General features: G+C 43.1%; 1 protein-coding gene across 2 annotated transcripts in view; it reads right to left on the reverse strand.

Annotated features, from left to right (window-relative positions):
- Positions 1-17,314, reverse strand: part of BIN2 (bridging integrator 2) — a 39,275-nt gene that overhangs the window by 9,787 nt on the left and 12,174 nt on the right. The window contains exons 3-9 of one of the 2 annotated variants that reach the window (XM_066265142.1): positions 9,452-9,506; positions 9,048-9,142; positions 8,432-8,527; positions 6,776-6,883; positions 6,395-6,480; positions 4,320-4,395; positions 3,390-3,472 (exon numbers count right to left, since the gene is read on the reverse strand). In XM_066265142.1, the coding sequence (XP_066121239.1) occupies positions 3,390-3,472; positions 4,320-4,395; positions 6,395-6,480; positions 6,776-6,883; positions 8,432-8,527; positions 9,048-9,142; positions 9,452-9,506 (599 nt within the window). The remainder of the gene's footprint in view (positions 1-3,389; positions 3,473-4,319; positions 4,396-6,394; positions 6,481-6,775; positions 6,884-8,431; positions 8,528-9,047; positions 9,143-9,451; positions 9,507-17,314) is intronic. The other variant, XM_066265150.1, reaches the window with a different exon arrangement.

Genomic DNA, 17,314 nt, shown 5'->3' on the forward strand with positions numbered 1-17,314 from the left:
GAATCCGGGACCCCCGCACGCCGGGCCGACGCTCTACCACTGAGCCAACTGGCCAGGGCTAATGATTCTTTTTAATAGTCTGTAACTATAATAATTGCTAAATGAGTAGTACAAGAAACAGATGAGAGCCCTAGCAGTCTTCCTTAAACTCCCAAGCTCAATTTCACCACCTTCTTTTTAAAGCCTTCCCAGGTCATCTGCACATTGGCAATTACTAACCTTCCTGGAATTCCTACCAGTCTTATTGGGCTCTTTGGTCTCATAAGGCACTTTGTATATGCTTCCTTATCCACATTTGTCTCCTTCTCTACATTTTCTATCCTTTCAACTTTTTGTAAGTCACTTCAGGAAAAGGACACATCTCCTATGTCTTTGGATCCCTAAATTTTGGCATAAAACCTTATTCATAGAATAATCTTAAAACTTCCTGAATGAAGGCTTCAGAATAAGAAAGTGATCACATTCTGAGGGACCAGTGAATTGCTTGCACTTATCAGCATAAAGAATGTATGAAAGCGGCCTGAATTGTGGTGGTACAGTGGATAAAGCATTGACCTGGAATGCTGAGGTTGCCAGTTCGAAAACTTGGGCTTGCCTGGTCAAGACACATATGGTACTTAATGTTTCCTTCTCTCTCTCTCTCTCTCTCTCTCTCCTCTCTAAAATGAATAAATAAAATCATTTTAAAAAAGAGTGTATGAAGGCAGTAGACACCACAAACATAAAAAAGGGGGGGAAAAAAAAAAGGGAAAACCAACCCATAACAGATTGAGGATATTTGCAAAGCATATCATTAAAGAATTAATATCCAGAATATATAAATCTCCCTCCCCCAAAACTTCATATAAATAAAAGTTTTTTAAAAAGTATAAATAAGTCCTAGCCAGTAACTCAGTTGGTTACAGCCTTGTCCTGATACACCAGGGTTATGGGTTGAATCTCTGGTCAGGGCACATACAAGAATCAAACGAGTCCGTAAATGAGTGGAACAACAAATCAATGTTTCTCTCTTTCTCTCTCTCTCTCTCTCTCTAAAAAAAAAAAAGTAAACAACCCAAATAAAAAATGTGAAAAAAGAATAAACAGGCTCTGGTTGGTTGGCTTAGCTGTAGAGCATCGGCCTGGCATGTGGAAGTCCCAGGTTTGATTCCTGGTCAGAGCACACAGGAGAAATGACCATCTGCTTCTCCACCACTCCCCTCTTCTATTTCTCTTCCCCTCCCACAGCCATGGCTTGAACTGTTCAAGAAAAGTTGGCCCTAGGCACTGAGGATAGCCTCAGGCACTAAAATAGCTTGGTTGCTGAACAGATCAGTGGCCCAGACAGGCACAGCATTGCCTGGTAGGGAGCTTGCCGGGTGGATCCAGGTCGGAGCACATGGGGGAGTCTCTCTGCCTCCCCACTTCTCAATAATAAAAAAAGCCTGACCAGGCGGTGGCATAGTGGATAGAGTGTCGCACTGGGGACGCAGAGGACCCAGGTTCAAAACCCCGAGGTCACCAGCTTGAGCGTGGGCTCATCTGGCTTGAGCACAGGCTCACCAGTTTGAGCATGCAGTCACTGACTTGAGTGTGGGATCACAGACATGACCTCATGGTCACTGGTTTGAAGCCCAAGGTCACTGGCTTCAGCCTAAGGTCGCTGGCTTGAGAAAGGGGTCACTCGTTCTGCGATAGCCCTCCTCCCCCCCCCCCCCCCCCCGTCAAGGCACATATGAGAAAGCAATCATTGAACAACTAAGGTGCCACAACGAAGAATTGTTGCTTCTTATCTCTCTCCCTTCCTGTCTGTCTGTCCCTAACTGTCCCTCTCTCTGACTCTCTGTCTCTGTCAAAAAAGAAAAGAAAAAAGAGAGAGTTACAGAACAGGAATCTGTTCAAGCTCACCAGCAACTGTGAATTAAAACTGCAAAAAATTCAATTTCATACTCATTAGCTTGAAAAAATTAACAACTCTGACAATGTTACATGTAGCAATAATGTGGAACAGTGGGAGCTTTTAGTCACTGCTAAAAGCCCACTGTTGGTGGGCTATAAATGGAAACAATCGTTGGAAGAACAAGTTGGCAATGGCAAATATCTAGTAAGGCTGAAGAAGCCCACAGGCACAGACTCTATGACTCAGCAGTGCTATTCTCTGTATACACCTTAAAGAAACTTGATAATTTTCACTAGCAGAAATGTAAAATGTGTTCACTATGACATTTGTAATAGCAAAAACTGGAAAACAACCCAAATGTCCATTAGCAGAACAGATATGTAAATTGTGAACTAACCATACAGTAGATCAAGCTAGCAACATGGAGCAAAAAAGAATAAACCTCATAAACAATACTAAGAGAACAAAAGAATATATACAGTATAGCCTGACTAGATGGTGGCACAGTGGATAGAGCATCAGCCTGGGATGCTGAGGACCCAGGTTTGAAACTCTGAGGTTGCTGGCTTGAGCATGGGCTCACCAGCTTGAGCATGGGGTCATCAGCTTGAGTGTGGAATCAGACATGACCCCATGGTCACTTGCTTGAGCCCAAAGTTGCTGGCTTGAGCAAGGGATCTCTGGCGTGGCTATAGCCACTCCCCGCCTCCATCAAGGCACATATGAGAAAGCAATCAATGAACAACTAAGGTGCTGCACTGAAGAGTTGATGCTTCTCATCTCTCTCCCTTCCTATCTGTCTGTACCTGTCTGTTCTTCTCTATCACAAAAAAAAGAATACATACAGTACAATTCTATATAAAGTTTAAAAACATGCAAAACAATGTTTTCTATGTGTATATAATTGTACAATCAATAAAAAGCCATACATGGGGATAATAAATACTAAATATAAGACAGTGATTACCTTTGGTGGAAAGTAAGTAGGGAAGGGATATTGGGAGCTTCAATTTGTGTGTGTGTGTATGTAAATATATATATATAATAAATTTGGCAGGTATTTGGCTATTTGTTGTATTCTTTTTTTTCTGAGAGACAGAGACAGGAAGGGAGAGAGATGAGAAGCATCACTTCATAGTTGTGGTACTTCAGTTGTTCATTGATTGTTTTCTCATGTGTCTTGACTGGGGGGCGTCAGCCAGGCCAGTGACCCCTTGCTCAAGCCAGTGACCTTGGGCTCAAGCTGGTGAGCCTTGCTAAAACCAGATGAACCCGCACTCAAGCTGGTGACCTTGGGGTTTTGAACCTGGGTCATCCGCATCCCAGTCCTATGCTCTATCCACTGTGCCACTGCCTGGTCAGGTGGTAAAAGAATTTATATAGGGACATAACAACGATATCATGCACACAAACACAAAGGAAAAGCCAAGATTTGGGATTAGAGACGGAATTGTTGAATATAGTCACACACAGAACAAGTGAAGCAGGAAAGATCTCAGAAGTTGCTCACCTTGTTAGTCCCTTCACCACAAAGACTTTGTTGGAATGTTGCTTCTCCAGTTTGCTCATCACTTCGTAGAGATTGTGGTTCAGCTACAGCCAGCAAGAAAGAGGGGGAGGCTAGCCAGAATGAACCTGAGATTGGCTTATTTCTTCTCCACTCTCTTTCAAACAGCTCCCCAAAATAAAAACCTCCCCACCATTAACTATAAAAGTCCTCCTCATCTCTTTTGCAATAAGTGACCAGGGTCCTGTCCCACCACCCCTTCTTCCTTGACTTTCTTTCTAAGTTCTGCCTCTTTGATCACACTGGCAACTTTCTTAAGGCTAGATCGTCATTGATGTTTGATTTGAGATTCTAGTTTCTCTTGGGTGATCCAAGGAATGAAAACTCATTGTAATATTAACTAGGTAAATCATAAATTTAGCCAAAGTAACTATGTAAAGGAACTTGTGTGTATGTGTACATGAATATAATTAATAATAGCCAAGGGTCTTGGAATTCCAGGACAAGAAAAGACTCCATGAGGTCATGTTCTGTGGCTGCCTGTCACTGAACAGGATTGGCCCTATTCAAGACCAATTAACTACCAGTGATTAAACACTGCCTTCTCTGCTCTGTAGCAACCAAAGATAGATTTCACAACTTGGTTCCCTATTTCAGCTGTTCCTTCTATAGGCCTAACCTCCTTTATTCATCTGAAGCTCGAGTCTGGATATTCAGTTTTTAATAGCAATGGAAAGGGCCCTCTAATATGTATATATATGCTCTAACACAGTCAACACAGTTAATCAAGTGTTATTATTTCATCATGAGAAAAAGGTAAAACTGTGGGGCTGATATGGATAGTTCACGATATTATGTAAATTAGGACTACGGTTTTTCTATATTTACTAAAAAACCCCACTGAAATGTCTGAATTGACCAGCTGTGTCTCACCTTGCTCATTTCCCTGTAGAAGACATCCTTCAAATTAGAAATGTTTTGAAAGATGGTCACGTAACAGCCAATTCGACTATCAGGAGGCAAAACAAAAAATGTACAGATAAAGATTGGTAAAGGAAGTCTTTGTTTGAAAACACAAGGTGGCCCTGGCTGGCTGGCTCAGTGGTAGAACGTTGGCCCAGCATGTGAAAGTCCCAGGTTCGATACCCAGTAAGGGCACAAAGGAGAAGTGACTATCTGCTTCTCCACCCCTCTATCCCTCTGTATCTCTCTCTCTCTTCCCCTTCCACAGCCATGACTCAAAGAGTTTGAGCAAAGTTGGCCCCAGGTGCTAAGGCTGGATCCCTGGCTTCCTTCTCAGGTGCTAAAATAGCTCAGTTGCAGAGCAACAGAGCTGCAGCCCAGATGGGCAGAGCATCGCCCCCTAGTGGGCTTTCCAGGTAGATCCCGATCAGAGCACACGTGGGAGTCTGTCTCTGCCTCCCTGTCTCTCATTTAAAATAAATAAATAAATAAATAAATAAAGCACAAAGTAGGAGCTTTAGCCAAAGCCAGCCACCACCAAGGTTCCTCAGAGAATAGCACCCTATATCCTAAGACTCATGATGCTCTGAGATCTGGATTCATCAGAGCCAGCTCAGAAGCACATTTGATTCTGAGGAATGAGAAGGTCAGAGGAAAAACTATCAGCTCAGGCTGACACCAACATATAACAGATCTCTAGTTGCATGAAGTTATCTGACTCAGGTTCTTTAGGTATTAAAGTAGACATAAAGTGCTCTGAAGAATTTTTAAAGTGCTATATAAATATAAGACCATAAAAAAGGAAATATTATGTTCAAATGAAAAAGAATGAGACCATACAATTATAATTACTACAATAAGTATTTTTCTCATTATGCAATATAGACTTCTATGAAGCTATATGTACATTAATGGAATTCTACTGGAAATGAATTGGGAAGTTTACATTTCATGAAATTATTACATTTCAATTCTATTTAAATTAAGAATCACATAATGTTTTAGAATATATATAATTATTAAAAATGCTCCATCATATGTAGACTAATATTAAGTGACGGTATGAAATACACTGGCTACAACTGCATTAAAGCATATCTTGTATAGTGATAATAAAATAGAATACAAATAGAATTTATGCTCAGATTCCTCTTCCAATGTAAAAAGTTAACATCTACAACACTGCTACCTACTGTGAAGCAAAGACATTTTTATTAATGGAAATAATCATCCCATGATTTGTTGATGTACCTCTATGCAAATCTGGATGGTCACAAACCAAGCTTATTTAAAACAATACACCCTTGTGGCATGAAACCAGATACTCTCAGTATGCATGATGCAGCACTTTACTTGCCAAGAACTCTCCTGTCCAAGAAGCATCTTTTCTTTAAACCCAGAAAAGCTGGCAGGACAAGGATGGTTATCTTTGCATCACAGATGAAGAAACCAGGGTGACAGATAAGGTGGCTTGCCTAATACTACACATCAAGTTAGTAGGCGGGCTGAGGCTACATCCAACTTTTGGACCAGAGCACTTTTTTTCATGAGGCGACATGTTTGGGCAGTCAGAATGCCTGGGCCTCCAGTGGCCCAGGAATCAGCACTTTCCTGAATCTTTTTTTTTTTTTTTAAACTTTATTTTGTATTTTTCTGAAGCTGGAAACGGGGAGAGACAGACAGACTCCCGCATGCGCCCAACCGGAATCCACCCGGCACGCCCACCAGGGGCGATGCTCTGCCCACCAGGGGGCGATGCTCTGCCCCTCCGGGGTGTAGCTCTGCCGGGACCAGAGCCACTCCAGCGCCTGGGGCAGAGGCCAAGGAGCCATCCCCAGTGCCTGGGCCATCTTTGCTCCAATGGAGCCTCAGCTGCGGGAGGGGAAAAGAGAGACAGGGAGGAAGGAGGTGGGGGTGGAAAAGCAAATGGGCGCCTCTCCTATGTGCCCTGGCCGGGAATCAAACCTGGGTCCCCCGCACGCCAGGCCGACGCTCTACCGCTGAGCCAACCGGCCAGGGCCACTTTCCTGAATCTTAGTCGTTACCTATTATAAAGAACAGGTAGCTCTTCTAGTAGTTCCTGGTTCAGATCTTCAAACACAAGTTGGGCCTTGTTAAACTCTTCTTCTGCCTAGGTGGTAAAAGAGGCAGAACAATTACCCTCAATCCTGAACCCCAAGATTTTTTCTCTGCATGTTTTCAGGGACTAGTCTTAGTTGGAACCATGCCTCTACCTCCCAGACCATGGAATCCCAGCCTTGAGTCTCTGGCTATCCTTAGAGCATCAGTGTCAGAGGAAACAGGATATCCTTCAGGACACTGGATGTGAATTTATTATTTCCTAAACCTAGCATGGCCCAGCCACCTGCCACCAATTTGGGGAGAGAGGACAGGGAGATTTTGCCAGGCTTTTGTTTTTCTTTTACCTTGGCAGTCTTGGCTTCATCTTTCTTCTTGGCATTCTGCACTGCCTCCAGGTGGTGTCGGGCACTGTCATAGTCCACAAGTTTCCGACCCCGCTTGGCAATTCTTTCCTAACCCAGAGTCATGAGAAAGAGCCTTGGTACTGTTCAGTGGCCAGGAGGTAGGCAACAGAGGATCAAATAGAGAGGCAAGATTCCTGAGTCCTATTATCAAATTTCACGTTCTAATAAGGTTTTGTGACTAAGGGATCTCCCTCACTATCTGAAAAGAATGGGAATTTTCAGCAGAAGACAGAGTAAAGGGAAATCCCACAGAGCTGTTGGAAGCCTGTATTAAATATTAAAATTTGACTGTTGATGAATGCCAACAGTTCTAATGGTGGCGAAAAAAAAATTCTGTCAGACTGGTGGTGGTGCAGTGGATAGAGTGTTAACCTGGGATGCTGAGGGCCCCAGTTTGAAACCCCAAAGCTTCTCATCTATCTCTTTAATCCCTCTCTCTCTCTCTTTCTGTCTCTTTAAAATTTTTTTAAAATTTCCTATTAACTCACTATAAACTAGTATACCCTCTAAGAAACAGTCTTGAATATCTGATAAAATTGAAAGGCAGAAGTATTAGATCTTACTCTCAACCTTGCCTTTTATTAGCCTTGTGACCTAGGGAAAAGCCCATCTCTTCTGAAGCCTCAGTAGCCTCACCTGCCTTTTGGTATTATTTCAAAGATCAAACGCTGAATATAAAGTGTTTTGAAAATCCTAAAGCACGATAAAAATATTATGAGCACTGAGAGAAAGTCTATTCAAGTTCATCCAAACAACGAATTATACCAGAAGTAAACTATGTTATTGACCTGTCTCATTCCCTCAATCACAGAATTTGAAAGGATCTTAGCAATTATCTGGTCTAACTTCCTATGCAATACATGGACCTTATATACTATATCCAATATAGGAAGTAGTTGATTTCTATTCTAACAGAGGATAGACAATCAACTAGACCAGGGGTCCCCAAACTTTTTACACAGGGGGCCAGTTCACTGTCCCTCAGACCGTTGGAGGGCCGCCACATTCAGTGCTCCTCTCACTGACCACCAATGAAAGAGGTGCCCCTTCAGGAAGTGCGGCGGGGGGGGGGGGGGGGGCAGATAAATGGCCTCAGGGGGCTGCATGCGGCCCACAGGCCGTAGTTTGGGAACGCCTGCGACATTCTATTATCTCATGGTATATTTCATTTCATTTTGGGAAAGCTTTAACTATTAGAAAGTTAAGGCTCCCTCTCATTTCTTCTTATTAATCTAAAATCAGTACCCAACAGTCTAGGTGCTTAGTAAATATGAATTTAATGAATTCTAATTCTGATTTATGGAACTGTTTAGAACAGGTTCAGTTCCTCTTTAACCTAACTCATTTTTAGGTATTTAGAGATAACTGTTATGACTCCTTCCACTTCTCTACAATAAACAGCTTTTAGTCCCATCAGCTGCTAACCCTCCACCCTAACCTCTTGTCTAACCTTCAATTTTTAATTCTCCTAACCTATCCAACTTCATTCCTAACCAAAGGTCTGACTCCATTTATATTAAAGTTTAACCCAATATGATCTCTAACTTCTATGGGCCACTTATAACCCATCCTTGATTCTGTAAATCATGTGAGTACCTTAATCTCACCAAACTGGGCTACATAGTTTTCCATGGTCCTCAAAGCCTGGTCAGCTAATTTCTCTTCGTAGTCTTCCCAAAGGAGATCATTATTCTGTGGGACAGAGACAAAGGGAAGTGGTGAGGAGGACTCCACTTCTCAGCAACTGCATACCAGGGAATACCCAAAGTCTTCCTGCAACAGACTTCCCTGTTTGAGCACTGGGAAGAATCAGATGAAGAAACAGCCCTTTCCCAAGGAATTGCCCTACAAGAAATTGGACATATATTCAGGGATTAAGAATAGCAACAGATGGTCAGTCTTGGATTCTAGTGCTTGAAGGATAAGGAAGTTTGGGAGTGAATTACAGCATAAAGTTAGTTTTCAAAACAACCAATCAGGTTCTATGTAGGTCTTAAAGGGTCAAAAGCAGAGGAGTCAAATGACTAGGGAAGACTTGTTTTTACTTTCATAGTTGCAGCTTTTTCCTTCCACCTGTGACTGAGGCTATACAAATGAACAATGTGAATTGGTTTATTTGTTTTCCTATTTGCTTGGATGGAGAAACTAAGGTGATGTTTAAATGAGGGCAGGAGTGAATTGTGAAGAGTTGTAAGGTTCAGAACACTCTTACCCCTACAATGGCCTTCAGTTCCTCATGACCGTCCCACTCACTGCTATAGATCTCCTGCAGGGTTTCTGACACTCTCTTTGAACTTTCATGCATCACTGAAAGGAAAGAACTCCATAAAGTTTCCCAAAAAGTAGTTTGGTATAATCATATGGGCGACAGGCAAATCAGTGGGTCCAATTCAGAAGGATAAACTCAGAAGGTCTGGGTTATCAGTGAGGAAAGCTGGATGAGGCTGGAATAGGAGAAGTTAATCTTCGTTGGCCCACAAAATTCCAGGAGTTCAGGGGCAGGCAAGTGCTAAACACCCTGATTAAGGTTGCTTTTTATCCCCTATCCCCCTAGACCTCCCACTAGTTGCATAAACACCCTCTAGATTTTCTCATGTGCTATAATATAATACCCACCTTTGACTGCACTAAGGAAGTTCTTCAGGTCCTTGTATAGCTTGAGGCCCTCAGCCTGAAAGGGAGAAATGCCTTTAGTGACTAAAGTGATATATTTGGAAAGATGCTTCAGAAGTCAAAGTATAAAAGTAGCTTAAAAGCAGAAATCAATTCTGGAATTTCTTCAAACATTTGCAAATTTTGTAAATTAGCCTTTACTCTTTACCAAGAAGTTGTAGCTTGTCTCTTTTAACTTTTTTTTAACTTGGCAGATTGCTCTCACTGCATTGGTAGGTCTTCTTTCCTCTGTTTGTTCTTCCTTCCAGCGAACAAGAGCCTAGAGCTAAGTTTCTCTGTTGAAGTTTAAGTGTCCTATTTGAACTTACGAATGTGACCCACTCCATCTTCTGCAGACACTAGACTCTCTTCCTTCTCTGCGCCTCATACAGACCTTCTTTCTTCTCCTCCCTCATTGTCCTTTTCTGCCTTACCCTGCTTTACTTTCCCCTTCCATCAGCCACCTGCTTTACACTTCTCTTCCAAGGGGTCCCTCATTGACTCTCCTCCTGTTCCAACTCCAGTGTCCTCACCTATATAGTTCTACTATCTATCAGATTCTACTTCTGCTCCCGTGTCTGAATTCTCATTTTTTTATGCTAGGACTCCCAAGCACCAATTAAAGAAAGGAAAGGGCCTGACCTCTGGTGGCGTAGTGGATAAAGTATCAACCTGGAATGCTGAGGACACCAGTTTGAAACCCAAGGCTTGCCTGGTCAAGGCACATGGGAGTTGATGTTTCCTGCTCTTCTCCCTGTTCTTGCTATCTCTTTCCTCTCTCTCTCTCCTCTCTCTTTCTAATAAAAATAAATAAAAACCAAAAAAAAAAGGGACAGAGGAGAGGACGATATCATTTAGGTTTGGCAGTTCAAATCTCAACTCAGTACATGAGCCACTTTTGTTTTAATTCTGACAAATGTTCATTTAGTCTCTGCTTCTTGAATATCTCCAGCAACCAGAAACTTATGACCTCTTGTTGAAGCTGCACTACATTTTAAAATAGCTCTATCAGAACTTTTGCCCACTGGCCCTAGACAGGCCTCTGTACTCAGAGTAGGTCTAATTTCTCTTGTACATATTTTTGAGGACATCTTTTACATGCCCTATACAACACCCTTTTCACAGGCTTCCTCAACTGTTCCTTAGGGTGTTGTTTAAAGCCCCTTTCCCTTCTGGTTTCTTTCCTCTGTGTGAACTCCAGTGTCCAGAAGTTGGATGAGAAGAAAGTTTGAGGTAAGACCACTGATATTTTGGAGCCTGACTGGACTGGAAGGGTAGATAACTTCTAGAGCCAGACCCATGGGTCAGAACAGTGATCCTCCTACCAGTTCAGGTGATGAAGTATGTATTTGATGAGCTAAAATGCATCATGCTGTACACCATAAAATATTAGTGAACTTGTTCATTTGTTTTATTTGTTTGTGTTCATTATTAGATAGGCCAAAATTCTAAAAATTTTATAGGAGAAAACCTGAAAATTCAGTAAATTCTAACAACTTAAATTAAACTTTTGTTTGTGGAAATATTTGAGGGGAAAACCATTATTTAATTTTACAGCAGAAAATCCAGACCCATTCAATCAAATAAAGAAAACTGGACTAGCTTGACCAGGTGATGGCACATGGATAGAGCATTGTACTGGGATGCAGAGGACCCAGGTTCGAAACCCAGAGGTTGCCAGCTTGAGCACGCATCTGGCTTGAGCACGGGCTCAACAGCTTGAGCACCGGGTTGCTGGCTTGAGCGTGGGATCATGGATATGACCTCCAATTGTCACTGGCTTAAGCAAGGGGTCACTCACTCTGCTGTAGCCTCCTGGGTTAAGGCACATATAAGAAAACAATCAATAAACAACTAAAGTGCCGCAACAAAGATTTGATGCTTCTCATCTCTCTCCCTTCCTGTCTGTCCCTCTCTCTATCAAAAAATAAAAAGGGAGGGAGGGAGGGAGGGAACTGGACTAATTATTTTATCTATCTTCTTGCCTCCAGAGCTCTCTGAGCCAGTCCAAACTTTTGACCATAGTTCAGGTTAAAAGCCCATCTCAAGGGGCTGAATACCAGGGCTCAAGGGACATAAGACAGATAGTCTCAAGGTAGTATAAAGAACTGTCAGAGAGGGGGAAGAACTGGGATTAGGCAGTGTGTCATAGCAAATGAGAATCAAGACAGCATAGAGAAATGACCCAGGAAGAATCAGATGCTGCAGAGAGGTTAGACTGCAGGAAGAATTGGTAAAAGTACTGGACTTGATCATTGGCGGTCACTGATGACCGTGATAAAGTGCTTTCAATAGCATGATGGAAACAAATTCAGTCACCAAAAAAAATTCAGAAACACTCAGCATTCACCAAAAAAGATGTCTCACTTCCTCCTTGCTTGTCATTAACATAAAAAAGGTTTAAATAGTCTTAAGATGTTAAAATGTACATAATACCTTTTAAACATGGCTATGGTAGGTAGCTATATGTTTGAGAGTTTTGAAAATGTAATAACCAAGGTTTAAAAGAGTTTTGAAAGAGTTTTAAAGATTATATAAATTAAAAGGATTTCAGCCCTGGCCAGATAGGTCGGTTGATTGCAGCATCAGCCTGAAGCACAGAGGCTGCTGGTTTGATCCCCGGTCAGAGCGCACACAGGAACAGATTGATGTTCCTGTCTCTCTCTCCCTTACTCTCTCACTAAAATCAATCAATCAATAAAAGAAATTTCAATTTCTTCTTTGAAAGAAAACAAATCAGACTTAACGTTTTATTTCACCATGAAGATTTGGTCTCCAAAATTACATATTTGAGGAACAAAAGCTGTTAAACTATCTTATATAATTTCTACAAATAATTTTTTAATTTTTTTTTAGTAAAAGCGATGTGGGGGGAGGAGAAGGAGAGAGATAGAGACAGAAACAGGAAGGGAGAGAGATGAGAAGTATCAACTCATAGTTGCAGCACTTTCGTTGTTCATTGATTGCTTTCTCGAGGCCCTCATCCCCGCGCCTTGACTGGGGGGCTCCAACCAAGCTAGTGAACCCTTGCTCAAGCCAGTGAGCTTAGGCTTAAGCCAGTGACCTTTGGGCTCAAGCCAGCAACCTGCACTCAAGCTGGTGAACCCGTGCTAAAACTGGTGACCTCAGGGTTTTGAACCTGGGTCCTCAGCCTCCCAGGTTGATGCTCTATCCACTGCACTGCTATCTGGTCAGGCACAAATAAAAATGATTAAGAGGCCCTGGCCGGTTGGCTCAGTGGTAGAGCGTCGGCCTGGCATGCAGAAGTCCCGGGTTCGATTCCCAGCCAGGGCACACAGGAGAAGTGCCCATCTGCTTCTCCACCCCTCCCCCTCTCCTTCCTCTCTGTCTCTCTCTTCCCCTCCCGCAGCCAAGGCTCCATTGGAGCAAAGATGGCCCGGGCGCTGGGGATGGCTCCTTGGCCTCTGCCCCAGGCGCTAGAGTGGCTCTGGTCGAGATAGAGCGACGCCCCGGAGGAGCAGAGCATCACCCCCTGGTGGGCAGAGCGTCACCGCATGCGGGAGTCTGTCTGACTGTCTCTCCCTGACTCCAGCTTCAGAAAAATACAAAAAAAAAAATGATTAAGAATGTCTTTACCACTGGCCAGTTGCTCAGTGGTATAGCCTCAGCCCAGTATGTGGATATCCCGGGTTCAATTCCCAGTCAGGACACACAGGAGAGGCGACCATCTGCTTCCCCAGCCCTCCACCTCCTCTCCTTCTCTCTCTCTCTCTCTCTCTCTCTCTTCCTTTCCTTCAGCCATGGCTCAATGATTCGAGCACACTGGCCCCAGGCACTGAGGGTGGCTTGTGGAGCCTCTACCTCAGGTGCTAAAAATAGCTCGGTTGTGAGCAGCCCCAGATGGCCAGAGCATTGGCCCCAGATGGGAGTTGCTGGGTGGATCCTGGTCAGGGCACATGTGCAAGTCTATTTCCCCTCCTCTCACTTGGAAAGAAAAAAAAATGTTTTTCTTTTACTTATTTTTGAGGGGAGGAGAGAGGTAGGAGTCACCAATTTGTTGTTCCATTTATTTATGCATTCATTGGTTGATTCTTGTATGTGCCCTGACCAGGGATCAAACCTGCAACCTTGGCATTTCAGGATGATGCTCTAACCAACTAAGTTCCAAAGTGAGAAGCCGGGGCTGGGGGTGGAGAGACACACAGACAGACTCATGCCTGTACCCGATTGGGATCCACCTGGCATGCCCACCAAGGGGCGATGCTCGGCCCCTCTGGGGCATTGCTCTACTGTAATCAGAGCCATTCTAGCACCTGAGGTGGAGGCCATAAAGCCATCCTCAGCGACTGGACCAACTTTTGCACCAATGGAGCCTTGGCTGCAGGAGGGAAGAGAGAGACAGAGAGGAAGGAGAGGGGGAAGGGTGGAGAAGCAGACGGGCTCTTCTCCAGTGTGCCCTGGCTGGGAATCAAACCTGGGACTTCCACATGCTGGGCTGACACTCTACCATTGAGCCAACTGGCCAGGGCCTAAAGCTCTTAATTTTTTATCCCATTAGATATTATACAGCCTGAAAAAGCAGATCAATAATCAAGGCTACCATGTATGATTGTGCAAGTTGTATGTACACTGTTCAAAACTAGTAGGTACTATTTATACCATAGTCCATAAAATGGGAATACTTTCTGCCCTCCATTACATTTCATAAAAGTCCAAATCCATTTCTGTGTTTTAGAATCAAGCCTCCTGGTCAAAGTTCTTCATTTATGCTCTTGTTCTTTCATTTGAGGAGATGAAGTGGTGGTAATGGGACATGAGGTGGCAGAACAGCATTAGATATCATTTTATTTCTGACCTGTCTTCCCTGAAATGTCTCCAGGCTGAATCACCCCAGAACATGACTCTCACAGACTTGGGTTCCCACTTGTCTGGAAGTCAAACACTTGTCTCTGCCACCAACTAGCAAGTTATTCCACTTCTGTGGCTTTAGTTTCCTCATCTATAAATGCTAGGTAAGGCCGTTTCTAGTTCTAAGTCTTTGTATCACTTCTGCTCTCTGAAGCCTTGTCAAATTTTGACAGCATTGTAAAGAGTCTGAGTTAGTCCCTCCCATCCTTATACAAACTATCTCAGCCCTCAGTTAATGAACCACTCCCTCTGGAAGCTTCTTCTAAGCACTCAGGTAGGCAGATAGAGCTATATCCTAAGAGACTGGGGTAGTGAAAATGAAGAATGTCCCTGTCTTGGGGTTCCCCACTTGCTGGAGAAAAATGAACTCAGAGAAACCCATTCAGCAAAACAAGTAAATAGTATGACTAGTTCTTGAGAAAGTGCTGCAAATGTTTGAGCTAATGGAGGTCCAGAGGAAAAGATGAAGCCAGATTGTTAGATTTTTTTTCCCTCCTTGATTTTATATATATAGAGAAAGGAACACAGAGAGAGAAACATCAATTTGTTGTTCCACTTAACTATATATTCACTGATTGATTCTTGTATGTGTCCTGACTGGGGATCAAACCTGCAATGTTGGTGTATCGGGATGACACTCTAACCAACTGAGCTACCCGGCCAGGGCTAGATTTGATTATAAAGGCAATGATTTGGTAGCAGGTGTCACTACTTGAAATAAGAGATTAAAATGTTGCTTGAAAAAAAGAATTCTTCCAATATACTATGTTTTGGAGAGAGCCCTAAAAGAAAATCGCCTATGGAAATTTGGTTAGGAACATAGGCAAGTGCAAGACCTTGAAATAAGGCTAGAAAGTTTGGGAATGATATTTACTTATTAACAAAAAGTTTACATACAAGTTAAGTATGGGAGAGGAATAAGGCACATGATAAACTGGTCCAATTTCTGGAATACTTAACTTTCAATCTCTGACCTTGTCCCCAAGGTCCAGCCTCAGACCTGACTGTCTTTCTTAAACTGTGACAACTTGGAAGGAAGGTATGTTGTTTTATCTGTGCTGAAGTCCCAGCATCTAGCACAGTGCCTGCAGCAGCAGGCACCCATGAAATGTTTGTTAAATGATTTTACCAAGCATGTTCACACACAAATTACTATAGATGTAGCATTCTCTTTTTCAAGAGAAAAGTTTTTCCTTGTTCCTAATCTAACTCTGTTTCATTTCTCAAATATATTTTCCCCCATCAAGTGACATTCAGTTGGTGGGCTTTCACAGGGAATTCTGAAGGAATTGTCCCATCTGATCCTTTTTTCCTCCTTGATGATCCCATCTCTTACTCTTTCTACTCACACATCTGCCATTGTAGACCCATTACAAGGCAGAGAGGGAGAGAAAGGACTGAGGGACAGAATGGGCCAAGAGCTGGAAACCTTTCAAAGTGGTTGTCAGCTTCCTGATTTCTGTTCTTTTTATGCTGGAGTTGCAAGTAGAATGGTAACTGAAGTTGAGAAGAGGCCCAGGGAGGCTTCCTACTGAGGTACAGAGGAAAAAACACAGGGGTTTAAGTCTGAATCCTACCTCTGCAACTCTTATGCTATGTTACCTTGATAAAATCATTTTCCATTCAACCAAATCCTCATTCCCCTCAAAGGAGTTAGACTAGATTAGTGGTTGCTAAATACTATTCCCAGACTAACTGCTACATCATAATTACCTAAAAAGCTTCATGTAAAACACAGATTCTTTAGTTAATAATAGTTACCTATGGCTGTTAATATCATACAAAAAAGGAGATAATTATACATTATGCACTTCCAGGGGGAAAAATAGAACACCTATAATAATAAGTATTCTTGCCACCAAAAGAAACAAAAACAAAAAACTGAATCTCATCAAGGCTCTAAATCTAACTATTAATTTTCAGAAAATACAAGAGACAGAGGAACATGTTAAATAATACCATGGAGAGGCGCTGGCTGGTTGGTCCAGTGGTAGAGCATTGGCCCCAGCATGAGAAAGTCCAGGTTTGATTCCCGGCCAGGGCACACAGGAGAAGCAACCATCTGCTTCTCCACCCCTCCCCCTCTCCTTCCTCTCTGTCTCTCTCTTCCCCTCCCACAGCCAAGGCTCCACTGGAGCAAAGTTGGCCGGGCGCTGAGGATGGCTCCATGACCTCCGTATCAGGCACTAGAATGGCTTTGGTTGTAACAGAGCAATGCCCCAGAGGGGCAGAGCATCACCTCCTAGTGGGCTTGCCGGGTGGATCCCGGTCAGGCGCATGCGAGAGTTTGTCTCTTGGCCTCACCACTTCTCACTTCAGAAAAATACAAAAAACCACAGAGAGTCGATCAGCAGAATTAGACTGCACAAAACTGCAGGAAAACAACATAGTATCATCAACAAAAAACTACAAAAGGGAGGGATTAGAAACCTACAGATTAAGAGATTTAACCTTAACTCTAAGACATTTAAACATGTGAATCAGAGGCTGATATAAACAAACTGCAAAAAATAAAAATAAAAAAAAATTAAGGGAGCGTGAAGTGAAAATTGACTAAGTATTTTATGATATTAAGAAATTATTGTAGGCCCTGGCTGGCTCAGTGCTAGAGCATCAGCCCAGCGTGTGGAAGTCCCAGGTTCAATTCCTGGTCTGGGCACACAGGAGAAGCACCCATCTGCTTCTCCACCCTTCCTCCTCTCTTTTCTATCTCTTCCCCTCCTGTAGCCAAGGCTCCATTGGAGCCAAATTGGCCCGGGCGTGAAGGTGGCTCTACGGTCTCTGCCTCAGGTGCTGATGGCGGCTCTGGTTGCAGAGCAACACCCCAAACAAAGTCCCAGATGGGCCCCCTGGTGGGCATGCTGGGTAAATCCCAGTTGGGTGCATGTGGGAGTCTGCCTGCCTCCCTGCTTCTCACTTCAGAAAAAATACACACACACACACACACATACACAAAAT

This window comes from Saccopteryx bilineata, chromosome 1 (assembly GCF_036850765.1).
Source record: "Saccopteryx bilineata isolate mSacBil1 chromosome 1, mSacBil1_pri_phased_curated, whole genome shotgun sequence".
In the NCBI taxonomy this organism is placed as follows: Eukaryota; Metazoa; Chordata; class Mammalia; order Chiroptera; family Emballonuridae; genus Saccopteryx; species Saccopteryx bilineata.